The sequence below is a fragment of the Macrobrachium rosenbergii genome, chromosome 14 (genome assembly GCF_040412425.1).
Source record: "Macrobrachium rosenbergii isolate ZJJX-2024 chromosome 14, ASM4041242v1, whole genome shotgun sequence".
Lineage (NCBI taxonomy): Eukaryota > Metazoa > Arthropoda > Malacostraca > Decapoda > Palaemonidae > Macrobrachium > Macrobrachium rosenbergii.
Window position 1 is genome coordinate 10,807,866 of NC_089754.1, and position 15,495 is coordinate 10,823,360.

Consider the following 15,495-nt stretch of genomic DNA (forward strand, 5'->3'; position numbering starts at 1 on the left):
CATGGACAGGCAGAGCAAAAGAATTTTATTACTTGTAATGCAGGTAAACGTTTCATTAGATCCGAAGTATTTTTTCCATTTGACTTCAAATGTTAGTCTTCTATCATCTACTACACTCTTTCACGTTCCCTCCCTTCTGGTACCACCAATTCCGCACAAAATATTTGACCGTTACCAGTTTCATTTATAACGTCTTCGATTCCGTATTCCAAGAACAATCTCTTATTTTTTGCCATCTCTCTTCTATGATGGCATCTCAATATCAATTTTCATATTAGTGTTTTTATTTTTATTTTTAGTATTTTTATTTTTATTATTAGTGTTTTTATTTTATTTTTAGTATTTTTTAATTTTTTTTATTTTATTTTTAATTTTAGTATTTCTATTTTTATTCTTATAATTTTTATTTTCCTTTTCATAATTTTTATTTTTATTTTTAGTTTTATATTTTTATTTTTAATATTTTTTATTTTTTTCAGTATTTTTATCTTTATTTTTAGTATTTAACAATAAATTTCTGTTCCTGCTCTGTTCGAGTACATTAAAAAGCTAAAAAGCACTAGAATAAAAGCGATCCCTCCTTATCTGTAGACATTTAGCCCTACCATCTTCGCTGGTTAGTACACAGAAGTATCGGAGATTCGTACTTTTATTTAATGACAATCATTAACATGAACATTCACACGTGACATGACAAAACTCCATAGCAATGTGCTCTCTAATTAATATGCGTAAGTAAAACGTTAATTAATGATATATCGATTCAAGTTAGCCAATGCTGATTACGCAAAATTTAATGTAATATAATTACTATTTAATCAGCGACAGGCCATTACTCCAAAAGGCTGATTAACTCTCCTCTCCCTTTACTAAAAGGTACTAAACTATCCCGGGAAATAATAATCCTCCCTTTAGTTATTTCAGTACAATAACTTCACCTTTTTCTCATTCTGTCCTTTTTGAAAAGCAATTGCGTTTTATCTTCACATCTGTGGCATCAGATATTAACTTTTTAAGTTATCCTGCATACTTCGATGCAAGGTCCTTCAAAAATACTCTATATTTGAAGGTCCTTGGTTTGACGTATGATGTTGAGGAAACGTATGTCGACAATGCCGACAGCCATATAATTTGTATGTTATCAATAGTACATGTCTAGTAAATATGTTATATCTGGAATGTTATCCTACTGGAATCAGAATATAGTTAGTAGTTGACAGTTCTTATAATAATTACACAAGCTGCAGTATTGAATGAAAATTCGTTCTCAAGAAATTATAGTTAAAATGCATGTGAAGTTCTCTGAATATTGTTACTATGAATGTTGTTTTTGGAAAACAGACAGCATAATAATAAGACAATTTTTATATCGGCGTTAGATCATTAATTGTGCAGTACTTTTCTATTCCGTTAGATATTGTCGTAAATAGGTTACAGTTTTAGCTTGCATTCACAGGTAGACGTGTTCATCCATGGAAAAGAGAAATTTATCACAGAATTTTGAGACGGAATTTATGAGAAATCAATACTTTGCCCGGGAAGAAGTATGCTGTCGTAAGTCTTGAATATCCGTAAAGATAAAAATTTTTCTATGTAATTTCTGCAATCAAAAGTTTGGAAGAGAAAAGATTTACTTTATCATGTAAACTGATTACACCGTTGTTTCACCAAAATATCTGAACGTAAAAGATTTTATATTTTTCCCCAGATAAAAAAAAAGAAAGGTATCATAAATCCACCATACAAAATCTGAGCAATGATGTCCCAAAAATGTAAATTTAGTCAGTGCAAATACTGCAATTACAACAACACTACCGCAAATTGTGTATTCCTTTCAAATACATTCGAGAAATATACTTTATTTTGAAACACTCATTTTTATCACCTCCAAACTTCTTCTCATCTTATCCCCTAGAGATTTGTTTGTGAAACAACTGATCGTATATATATATCAATATACCAACAAATGCTTCAGAAACAAATCTCTTATGCATAAGATATATATAGTATCTATATATATATATATATATATATATATATATATATATATATATATATATATATATATATATATATGTGTGTGTGTGTGTGTGTGTGTGTGTGTGTGTGTGTGTGTGTGTGTGTGTAATGTGTAATTGTAGCCACAATGCCCTCTTGACTTCTCGAGTTCTTTGCGCTTTTTAGGTACGCTTGTCACTACAAAGCCTTAAGATCCAAGTGCAAGAATTTTGAAGCGGTTATGGTGTCCGGTAGCGGGATCATAACGCTTCAAATTTCTTGCAATTAGATCTTAAGGCTTTGAAGTTTATGCGTATCCAAAGAAAAAAACTCGAAGAATTCGAGAAGTGGTCGTTAATGGCTATTACAATTACAGCAGATTCTACACATATACATATATAAATTTATATGTAGGTGTATACACGATATATATATATATATATATATATATATATATATATATATATATATATATATATATATATATATATATATATATATATATATCACATTACCACAGGTGAAAAATAAGACCGGTTTCGACTTTATTTCAAGCCATTGACGAAGGACTGATACAGTGTGATAAATGAATCACGTACAAAAGTGATAATAATCACACACACACACACACACACACATATATATATATATATATATATATATATATATATATATATATTGTATGTGTATATATATATATTATATATGTGTATAGATATATATACATTTCTATATACATATATGTATGTGTGTGTGAGCGTTATTTCTTTCTCTTTTTTTCAGCATACTTTTTTTCTCCTTGGACAGTACAGCGCAGAGAATGTCTAGTTTTCCGAAAGTATTTACGGGAAAAGGCTGCATACGGCCTTTTTCATTGGCCCCATCCAAGCACTGACCTGATCCAGAGGTACAGCAAACTTGATAACACCGCTCATCATATATGCCAGGAAAAACTTTACTTTTAGACGCTATATTTCACTGCCATGACTTCCAGATCATTGTTGGATTAATTAATTCCTCCACATAATGATTAGCGTCACTCATTCACACACACACACACACACACACACACACACACATATATATATATGTATATATATATATATGTGTCATATATATATACAGTGTATATATATATATATACAGTATATATATACATATATATATATATATATATATATATATATATATATGTGTGTGTGTGTGTGTGTGTGTTTAGATGTATTCATATATATATATATATATATATATATATATATATATATATATATATATATATATATGTGTGTGTGTGTGTGTGTGTATTTAGATGTATTCATATATATATATATATATATATATATATATATATATATATATATATATATATATACATATATATTGTATTATATATTTATATATATATATATATATATATATATATATATATATATATATATATATATATATATATATATATATATATATATAACTCATTCACTGAAATTTATATGCATATTAATAATATTATCGTTAATGGTGAAATAATTGTTCGAGTAATTTAGGCTAGACTGGAGTGTTGTTTTTCACGCTGAGGTATATTACCAATAATTTTTATTGTTATTATTATCCGCAAATTTAAAATCTGTACAGCATGAAAATAAATACTGAAGCCTACCATTCCAGGAGATTAAGAACTGCCAATGTTGCATTTACGGTTGCAAAAAGGAGATAGGGCATTAGCCCTAACAGGATCCGCAGCAGTAGTTCTGATTGTAGTCAACAGACCATAATGATAATGTCTATGAACTAAACTCTCTTAGTATATGGTTTATCACTAGCTGCTTCCTTCCCTGTTAGTGATTTCTTAAAAACGAATTTCTGGTAACCTTCATTTGTCGCACTACTGATGAAGGGCCACAAGACAGTCATTAGGGTTGTGGATGCCACCTCCTTATGATACAAACAGACTTTCCGTTTGGATCAACCATTCCACTTATATGTTTGTATTGGTGTTTCAAATACCAACCTTACAACATTTTAGACTCGAGCATTAATGAAGACTGACGCAATGTTTTTATTACTGGTGTATTGTTAAAACCATTTTGAGCAGAGATTATAATAAGATATGTAAATTTACACCCTCACCTAATCTTTCAAAAAATACAAGAAAATCTTTTTCTTCAAAAGATATAAAGTATACGTTCCAAAGCTTTTTCATACCAAATACCCTTAATTATTGGATTATCGGCCTATAACAGTGGATATGGAGGGATTGTGTATTTAAGACTAATTTTGACATAAAGTGGTACTTCGACGAACTGACTAGAAATTATAATGAATATTTAGTAGGTTATTAGTTCTGTTTTGTAATCTTATTATCACTGAAAACATTCTGTGAACACATGGGGGTCGTCTAACATCTGGTTGGAAACCGCATGTGGAAAATTCTTGACATCCAGCCCAAAGTCACTCACACAAATTACTTGAGAGAAGGCAACACTCACCCAGCATGCCGACGGGGAAGTCGTTATTATTATTCACTCCGCTGAGGGATCCCATAACCGACTGGGTAACGATCCACACGTAATTTTCCCCGGTCAGCCCCATGGTCTCTGCGGCTCTCATGATGGATTTGGCCTCCTGGTTGGTCGAGTACAAGAGGATGATGCGCGCTTCGCTGTCTGCCACGACAGCCAGGTCTTCTTTGGCGTTGTTGATGATGACATTGTCAATGATGGTGAACCTGCCGAAGTAGAAATACACTATTGGTTACCTCTTTTCATATGTTTCGAGACTAGAAACTGGGGAGAAATAAGTTCATTAGTAACAGTTATTTCAGACATATAGAAATGCAATAAAACTGAGAATGGACACAGGCCATTGGATATGGGACTGAAAAGTTCATAACGTAATTACTGAAACACAAAATGAAAACAAGCAACAAAAGCAACCGAATTTTAGTCAAGTTTTTGAAGCATCATTTTTAAGCATTACTTGGGGAAATTGCATGACAAGCAATTGTCGATTATTTTATTACATTTTCTGTTTTGTGCTTTATTGCTTGTACCCTGACATTTTATTTTCATTCTCCAGATTCATTAACTGTCAAACATTGATATTCATATTGTTTTCAGATAGCGTGATTCCATGTACAGTAGAGTGGCTCTTGGATAGTTTGAACAAGCCTATAACCTTCCATACATTTCTACATAAGAAAACCAAAATCGTATATATGTAAAAGAAAAACGAGTAAAACTAGCACTCTTCCTCTTATTTAGGGAAATACTTCTAACGCTGTGTACAACATAAATCTGTGATGCTGAGTAATCTCATTTTTCGTACAAAACATCTTCTACTTCCAGTCATATTACCCAATAAGAATCCACACAAATTCTCAAGTGCCAGGTTGAGATATTCCCGCCCCTACCACCAGTCTTCCTACCAGGATTACTTTCTTTTGATAAACATGATGGGTTCAGATGTTTCTAGCTAGTAACGTCTGCAAGTACAATGACTTTTGTATTGACTGCACAGACCCATTCCCTATGCATTTATTTTTTTATGTGAAAAGGAAAACTCGTATATATTTTGTAAACATATGAGTGAACCTGACGGTTTTCACTTTTTCAGGGTTTCGGGAAAACATGTATAGATAACACAACGGCGTCATTTTGACCAACATTTTGTGCATAAATTATCATCAGTCACTTACAAATGACCGAAATAAAGATAACAAAAATCCCATGAATGCTATGATTTAACACAACAACATTTCCAATAAAAGCAACATTGCCTTCAAAAGTATATAGTTTCACTTTATTTTAGTCTTGTCATTTATAAAGAGATAGCACTTTAACGTACCAATACAAAGCGTAAGCCGTAGTCATATACAACAGTTAGAATAGTTAAGTGAGCGGATGGGAAAAAATTTCCGTTACCAATAATTATCACATGAAAACATGAAAATACACAAACACACACACAGATATACAGCATATATATATATATATATATATATATATATATATATATATATATATATATATATATATATATATATATATATATATATATATATATAAGCAGATATTTCTAAATTTTACCAAATACGTAAGTAATTTGTATAACCACAATAGAATCCTAACTTCTCGATTTCTACAAACTTTTTCGTATACGCTTGTCGTTAAGAGACCTTATATCCAAATGAAGAGATCCAAATGAAGAGATTAAGAAATCCGTGGAATCTGATTTCATCATTTAGTCCTTCATTTGGCTCTTATTCAGTTCGGTGACAAGAGTATTGGAAAAATTGTGAAGATATTGAGGAGTTAGCATTATTACAATTAAACACACATAGATATACAGATATAATTTATTTATTCATTTATTTATATATGTCAATGTGTTTGTATGCATGTCTAAGATCCCTGGCAAACTGTGTTAAGACATGGTAGATATGTTATAAAGGAAGGCCACTTAAGAAAAATACTCTATTGAATGTTGCAGTATATATAAGATGTTACACTACATCTCTCCTCAGAAAAGTAATGCAACATCCGAAATATAGCGCAGTTTTCATAAATATATATTTGTGTATAGCGCAGTTTTCATAAATATATATTTGTGTATGTATGTATATATCTATCAATCTATCTATCTATTTATCTATATATATATATATATATATATATATATATATATATATATATATATATATATATATACACATATTCTTACAAAGTTCCCTGTATTATTTGTATAAAATGTGTTTTTGTATTTCTTTTATGATGTTGCAGGTTGCTTTTCTGATTCTATTTTTCCAGAATGTTGTTAAAATATGCCTTTATAATTGCCGTATGATTTTTCTATGTACAAGAAATAACGTATGTAATAATGATATTGAAATGTCATTTATGTAAATGTTTGTTAGAATTCATAAAAAAATTAATAGCATATTCTAGCTTCTTCTTTAAGATATCGTAACATATAAGAAAAGTTACGTAATTCAGTATCATGGTTTTTACCATGTGGTTATTCGGTCACGGGGTCTTTTGTATTGGTCGCGTATTGATCTGTTTAAATCGAGAAGGGCGCTTGGTCACGTAAGCACTTCCTTTAGGAACGGCAATGATCATGTTGCACTGTCTCACAGAGAGAAGAGACTGAAGGCCTTGTGTTTCGGTTCCATATCAGTTATCTCTCTCTCTCTCAGATCCCGATTGTGAAATATTAAGTTTAATAATAACATAAATTGTTGTTCTGGTCACTCCTAAACGGTTTATTAATTTTTGTGAATTTTAACAGTGTTTTGTGGTGCCATAGCTACAGCTTTTATATAAGGTATAGTAAACTTACAAATTTAAAACCATGGTTTTTTAATTGTTTTAGTGTGCTGTTCAGACTTATTTTGATTTCTGGTTGCGTTATTTAGATTGATTTAATTTTTGTGAGTGTTGCTTAGATCGATCTATCTTTTGTGAGGATTTGTGATTTTGTAATTGACAGACCGGTCAGTTGAAAGTGAAACGTTTTGATAAAATACTTTGGTGAATCTGATACATTTACATTTTCTTGTTTTGTGTAATTGTGTGTACTTAGGGTCTGTTTTGTTGAATTTCATTTTCTTTCAAATTTTGGTTTTTTTTGCTTTGATGATTTAATTTTTGTTTCATAATTTCATTCAAGAGTTAATTATGTATTTATGTGAAAACTGCCTGCAAGATTGTGGTGCACAATTACCAATCTCCGTCTGGCTGTCAGACTGCTGTAGTTTTCCGTTCAATGGATGCAGCTTCGCACACAGGAGGACATTATGACAACGATTGGGTGCGGAAGGACATGCTACGGAGAATATGCCAGCCAGTGACCACAACTTTGCAGGAACTTACTGGCTCATCGCCTCGTTTTTAAAGCACCAACGCCTCAAATTATGATGAAAATATTCTCTGGATGATTGATGTTGACGCAGACAACTGAGCAGTGAACTCAATGAAAATAAACCTCTAACAAAAATCTGAGCTTTAGATATAACGAGTTTTTTTTTTTATTGAAATGACCATAACTGAAGGAATTACATCGGATAGTCACAAATATTTTTTCATCGAGTTTTGAGAATGACAATGGCCTAATTGCAAAATTTATGATATTATGTCTAACAGTTCTCAAAGTTCACTTTAATTATTTTCGCAGTCACTTATTCTCCTTTTTAGTTTTCTGTAAAATGAGCACTATTGTGACGGCTTCGTCTGTCCGTTCGCATCTTTCCTGCCCGCACTTTTTCTGTCCGCTCTCAGATCTTAAAAACTACTAAGGCTAGAGGGCCGCAAACTGGTATATTGATTTTCCACCCTCCAATCATCAAACATACCAAATTGCAACCCTCTAGCCTCAGTAGTTTTCATTTTATTTAAGGTTAAAATTTGCCAAAATCGTACTTCTGTCGCAGCTATAGGTACCAACATCACAGGCCACCATCGGACCATGGCTGAGTTTCATACAGCATTATACAGTGTACAGAAAACGTTTCTTCGGGGCATTTTTTACTTGTTTTTTTCTAAACGCCAATCTAGGATGTTCGTTTTCCTCTAATATCAACTCATTGTTGCACTGTATTTCATCACTGGAATATTTTCAGAATTAATCAAAATAAACTGGTAATCGCCATAGAAGGTCATAACTTGGACATAGCTTAATGAAAGAGCACGTAACCAGGATATGCGAATCACGTAAAAACTGAGTCCAGTCCAGCGTGACTTGTGTTTATGGCACCAATATTAATGACAATAATTCTGCTACTTTCCTGGTCTGTTGCTATCAAAGAACCAAAATCATTACACGTTTGTATTGTACTTGTCAAATACAAAAGTTTCGCAATCTTGGGTGATCTCATATCAATGTGTTCCAAAATTCAGTGATTACAGGCTTCACATAACAAGCCACTGCAGTTCAGAAATAAGTTAAGATGCTATGTAACTTTTGTGACTTATCCAACTTACTGAAAGTTTTCCAGCGACCTGATAATCCATACCGTAATGCAAGATATTCGTATTATCACGAATATAAATATCTAACAAGGATATGTAAATGAACTTGACCTTACGTTTGATGCATTCTCTTCCCTGCTCGATTTCGAGGATCTGCATGGAAAATGGCGAATTCTCCATTTCAATTACCATTCGGATTTTCAAAAGCATAATCCGAATGTATTGGAACGTCGAGAACTTAAGCCTTCAATACATGGCCGTTGTGTTCTTACACTGTACATCTCGTGAATATGACCTGGTGATTTCACACAGGTAGGCACAAGCAGACACGCGAAAAAGCACGAGAATACACACAACACGCACACGCACATACACACACACACACGCATTTTTTGCACGCAAATATATATATATATATATATATATATATATATATATATATATATATATATATATATATATATATTATATATATATATACATATATATATATATATATATATATATATATATATATATATTCATATATATACTATATATATATATATATATATATATATATATATATATATATATATATATATATATATACATACATACATACATACACACACATAGTATATCATCTATTCCTGCACGCCTACAATTCATATTTATATATGCCTGAGGCACTGGGTATGGAAAAATGAGAGCGTAGCACAACCGCTATTTTCATTTATTTTGGCGTCCGTATATGGCAGTGCTTATATTTACGAATTGTTCTCTAGAGAGAAGTACAATAACTTGACTTCCTTCTCCTTAACTGACACGTTATGGTACTGTTGCCAAACCTCAAAATATTTTGCTCTCTCTCTCTCTCTCTCTCCTTACAGTTGCCGTACGGCTGTCTCTCATTTTCCTAAAGCTATGACCCTATAAATGTCTCCTTCACTGATAAGGCCATACTCTAGGCCTTTATATGTCCTTCCAACTCTGCTTTACGCCATTCAGCTTCGGCTGCTTTTCCCATTCAGCTACTAAAACCAACGCATTTATTCTTCGGTCACCAACATCCGCAGATTGAGTCTGTTTCTAATTGTCTTAGGTGGATATTTATGATATAGAAGTTATATTCTTCTGAGCCATTTTGTTTTGAATATCTTCCTCTAAACTATTTTTGGCTGGAAAGGTATGAACATCTCTAGTCACTGAATGCTGCAGTTGTTCCTTCAAACATTCTGTAAATTATACCTGCCACTGCATTCGATATTACTCATTTTGGCCAATTACAGCCGGTAATATGGATGTTAAAACTACTCACTAAAACTCGCGAAATTTTCATTTATAGAACAAGTAAAAACATTAGGTGTGAAATTCTACTAAGAGAGGAAACATAAAGATATTTTTGACTGCGAGCGAATACTGAAGACTTGATGTTGATAATCTAATAAGGGAACTCAGCAAACTTCATCAATATAAGTACTCAGTTCGATGGTTGAAATGGATATTTTGATGAGAAGAACACAACGCCAGACGATGAGAATAAATTCCAAGCCGATTCATAATTTCATAAGTTATGAATATATAATACTTATATATGTATATACAAAAATAGCATAAAATAGGCAAGAAATACGACCAAGTAAATGATGGCCCGATAAAACCGAATAACCACTAACATGACGACCTTAATTAAAATTGAGAATGAATATAATATCTGATTTGATATATGTATGTATGTATGTATATATATATATATATATATATATATATATATATATATATATATATATATATATATATATATATATATATATATATAATGTGTATATATACACATACATTTATATTTGCATATATATACATATTTATACATGTGTTATATATATACATATATATAATATACATCTATTATCGATTTTAAGATTTATTATTCACGTGACGAAGATAGATTTACAATTCTATTAATGTACTTTCTTCACTCTGGTCACAGTTGTTGAATTTTCATGTGCACCATTTTCTTATCCAAAAAAATCAAATATAATCACGTAAGATTTTCCAACTCGGTGGGTAGTGTGTTAGTATTTCTAAAAGCATATTTTTTCCTTTCAATTATTATTATTCCAGAAGATAATATCTATTCGCGTGGAACAAGCACACAGGGGTCATTGACTTGAAATTCAAGCTTCCAAAGAATGTTGGTTTCAACCTCCCATCGAACACCCCACACTGCAGCAGTAACTGATTTTTCATCGTCCTGGGGGAGACGCGAACTCGTGACATCTGAGTGGCATATCAAGACACTAACCACTATACCAGCGGACCAAATCAAGCAATATTTACTGCGGGCAAAAACCCTGAGGTATGTGGATTATTCTAGTCTATATATATTCTAAAAAGAATATCTATTCCTAAATCAGATCACTCACTTGCAGGATCAAAGCTCTCCTGGACAAAAAGAATAAAATAAGCAAAGATTAGAGACATCATGAAACCTATATATATACATATACACACACATTATATATATATATATATATATATATATATATATATATATATATATATATATATATATATATATATATATATATATATATATATAAATTTATAAGTAGCGAACAGCCAACTACACAAAGTGTGGGTGGAAAACTACTGGAAAACCTGGAAAAAGGGGTTTTGATAAGAGCAGATTATCCTATTTTCTCTTATTCTTTGACCTTGGGAAAACTTTTAATGACGCTATTTGGATCCATTATCGAAAGGTCAGGTCTCTAGGGTGCAAGATTTCCTAGTTAGGAAGCCCGTTTCTTATTCCATACGTTCCGTCTTCTTTGCTTATACGTAATACTCCGATAATTTTTAGTATTATCGATGAATGCTATTTGTTTCCATAAAATGTAACAAAACCCTGATTTGAGAGGAGGAATAAAAACATGAGAGCTTAGTGAAAGAGCATATTTAACAAACTAATGAAACTTTCAGCCAGTCATAATGAGCACTACATCCGGGGTAAGACTAAAATACACACAAAAAAAACACACACAAGTACAGATAAAGAACCGTGTTTCACTAAGTCTCTGCTTATTTTCTTTAATATTTCTTCTACACAGGTATAATTTTCCAGCAATGAAAAGGATATACATTTCGGAAACACGACAGCATTTGCAGGTCTGTGTCAAACATTTTAAAAGTTAATTTAACTGTGATTTTTTTTCTTTAGGATATTTGTGTACAAAATATCCTCAGTAATCCTTAATCATATATTTTACAAGATATATCTGTGAAATGCAATCACGACACATGATCGCAATGGATGTGAAGATAATAGTCTGAAAAATTTATACTCATTTTAGGTTTACTGTTCACTCCCTTAACTTAACTAAGCCGTTGGAGCTAAGTTCCTCTGGGTTTGCTACAGGAAACAACAAGGATTTATACAAATCAAGTTTGTTTTCTTCGAGAAACAGTGATGTTCGCATGACCCTGAACAATTTGTATTCCATTACTGAGATATTCCAGCATTATTATATTAATTAAAGGAGTTAATATATCTTTTGCTAAATAGCGTTCAGGACTTTTTGATTCCAGTTCTCTCTTAGGACATTGAGTAAAATTCCACCTTGTAATAACTATTAAAATCGCTAGAAAAAAAAGATTTTTAGTTTCAATCATATTGCTCAGAATTTCGGTGAAATATAGGAAAAACCAATGCATTTTTCATACACTTTTCTTCAAGAATAAAATAAAAAATATAAAAATGATACATAGTCGTATATTGAAAACTATCATCAACTGACACATTAGTATTTTGGAAATGTTATACTCACTGTCTTTCCTTGTTAATAGTGTGGAATAGTTTGATTTACGATAACATTCTTTTTCCAGTCGAACTAGGAACCCTCACGCTAGTTTTGCAACAGAATACTGCACAGTTTTTTGCTCCTTACATACACACACACATACACACACACATACGTGTATATATATATATATATATATATATATATATATATATATATATATATATATATATATATATATATAAAATCATATACAGTATATATAAAAGAGGAGGAGCCGTTGCTCTTTAGCACAAAAGGTGAAACGATGGGACAGACATCTTGTACATAAAACGGTTTATTGGCCGACGTCTCGCGACGTATTTTCCAGTTTTTTAGAAGATTGTTTTTACAGGACTTGGTATGACTTTTTACAGCTCTTGTTTTTTTTTAACTTCAGGTTCAATGCTATCTCGGCTCTACTCCACAGGGCTTTTACTCACACGTCAAACTGGTTGCTTTCCACCAAAAAATTTCATTCCTAACGAAATATGTTAAAGACAATTGCTTTCCATCAAGGTTGTTTTCAAGGTCTCTAAGGAAAATGCTGAATGAAAAATAAATAAACCACATATGATCTTTACTGCACCAAAAATGAAAATGTATGCTACTTTTCCTCATCTACTTGATAGAAGATTTACGAGGAAATGTCTACACATACTTCAGAAAGTTCTCCCCGCTACTGACCTTGAACTTGTTCCAAAAAACCCACTAACGATCCGGTCAATGTTTCATTTTAAGGACCGTCTCAGCCCCCCAATGTCATTGAATCTTGTATACAAGTATGCGTGCCAAGAATTGGCTCTGGTGGGACCTATGTTGGATGCACGAGGAGGCTGCTGAGGGTTCTCATTGAAGCACATAGAGGACTTAGTTTTAGAACTGGTAGTAGGCTGTCCAACCCTGAACATTCCAGCATAAGAAATCATTCCATATAAAACTTATAGAATATAAGACTTCAAAGTTGTTGGAAGAGTTAACAATGGAATTGATCTGAACATTTTAGAATCACTTTTAATCAAAAAAAGACAGTTCGAACTCTAAATACCAAGTTGTCATCTACGCAATTGTTTGTAGCCTAATGTGATGTTTTACAGATGTATTGTTTTTTAAAATGTTATCTTTCAGTCTCCTCATTTCCACTTATATATATATTATTAATATTTTGTGTTGAATCTGTTTTACTAATCTTTTATCTCATACTTTTATTGGTTTTCTTTGCTTTTATTTTTTTCAATATAATTCATATGAATGTTTTTAAATGTAAATTTAAACTTATTATAGTGTTTAAAATTGTTTCAGCCTTTTAAAAATGCGACTGGATTCTCAATAAACTGTTTTATGTACAAGATGTATGTCCATTTGCTTCACCTTGTATATATAAATTATATATATATATATATATATATATATATATATATATATATATATATATATATATATATATATATATATATATATATATATATATATATATATATATATATATATATATATAATATATATATATGTTATATATATAAATGTATATATATAGATTTATATATAATACATACATTTTATAATATACACATTTAGCATATTCTAAACGCATGTATATATATTTACATATATATTAAAATAAATATACACTTATATATACATGTATATATACGTTTATTGTATATAAATGTATAATATGATAAATATAATACATATATACACACATTTATATATATATATATATATATATATATATATATATATATATATATATATATACATATAATATATATATATATGTATTATATATACATGTATATTTACTGATTGTATAATATATTAAAGATATATACATTATATATATACATATATATATGTATATAAATGCGCTTATATGCTATTAGGCATGTGTATATCATAAAATATGCATCAGCTCCACCCTATTACGTGTTGAATTCTTTGATTCCTTTCTTTTGTTGAGCTTTGCCAACCCGTTTCAGTTACCACGGAATGATTTTCCAACGTATTTTCAATTGACCCGTGACATAATAACCCACTCTAGCCTCGACGCACCGCAGCAGCCATCACAAAAGAAGTACGTTATGCATGGCTGGCATCACGCCAAATATAGCAAAGTTAGTTCGCATTTTAATGGACCCCCCGAACAAGAAAGAAGTTTTACAACCTTAGCTCCTCTATGTCTTTGTTATCACAGGCCCTGCATAACAAACTACTATGTATTAATACACACACATTTGTTTTTAAATCACCAACTCCCTTCCCCATTTAGAGGGATGGTGGCAGATAGTTACAGCTTCTCGTTTTCTCAGCCACTTGTTTAAGATGATTTATGTACGTATGTATGTGTGTGCATGTGTATATATATTATGTATATATGTATATTATATATGTGTGTGTGTGTTTGTATTTTATATATATATATGAGGCGCGTGTAACAAGGTGGCAAGCGCCACCGCGGCCGAACTGGTTTTTTTATTGTGAGCGAGCAGCTAAAGTACAGCACTATCCTGTACACACATTTTGTCCCCTTATGTTACTGGCAAAAGGTTCGAAAATCCATAAAACAAAGGGAAATTTCGCCCTTAGCGAGTTCTCACTGCTACATCATAAGACTCGTCATAAAAGGAGGCAAGCGGCAACCAGTGGAGGTCTGTAATGTAGTCTGTTTTTTGGTACGGTAATTGTTTTTGTTTTATAATATTTTCATG

General features: G+C 31.3%; 1 protein-coding gene across 10 annotated transcripts in view; it reads right to left on the reverse strand.

Moving 5' to 3' along the window:
* The window catches only part of LOC136845717 (glutamate receptor ionotropic, NMDA 2B-like), a 1,021,158-nt gene that overhangs the window by 328,749 nt on the left and 676,914 nt on the right, over nt 1–15,495 (reverse strand). For all 10 annotated transcript variants that reach the window (XM_067115918.1, XM_067115917.1, XM_067115915.1 and 7 more), the window contains exon 5: nt 4,485–4,723. In XM_067115918.1, the coding sequence (XP_066972019.1) occupies nt 4,485–4,723 (239 nt within the window). The remainder of the gene's footprint in view (nt 1–4,484; nt 4,724–15,495) is intronic.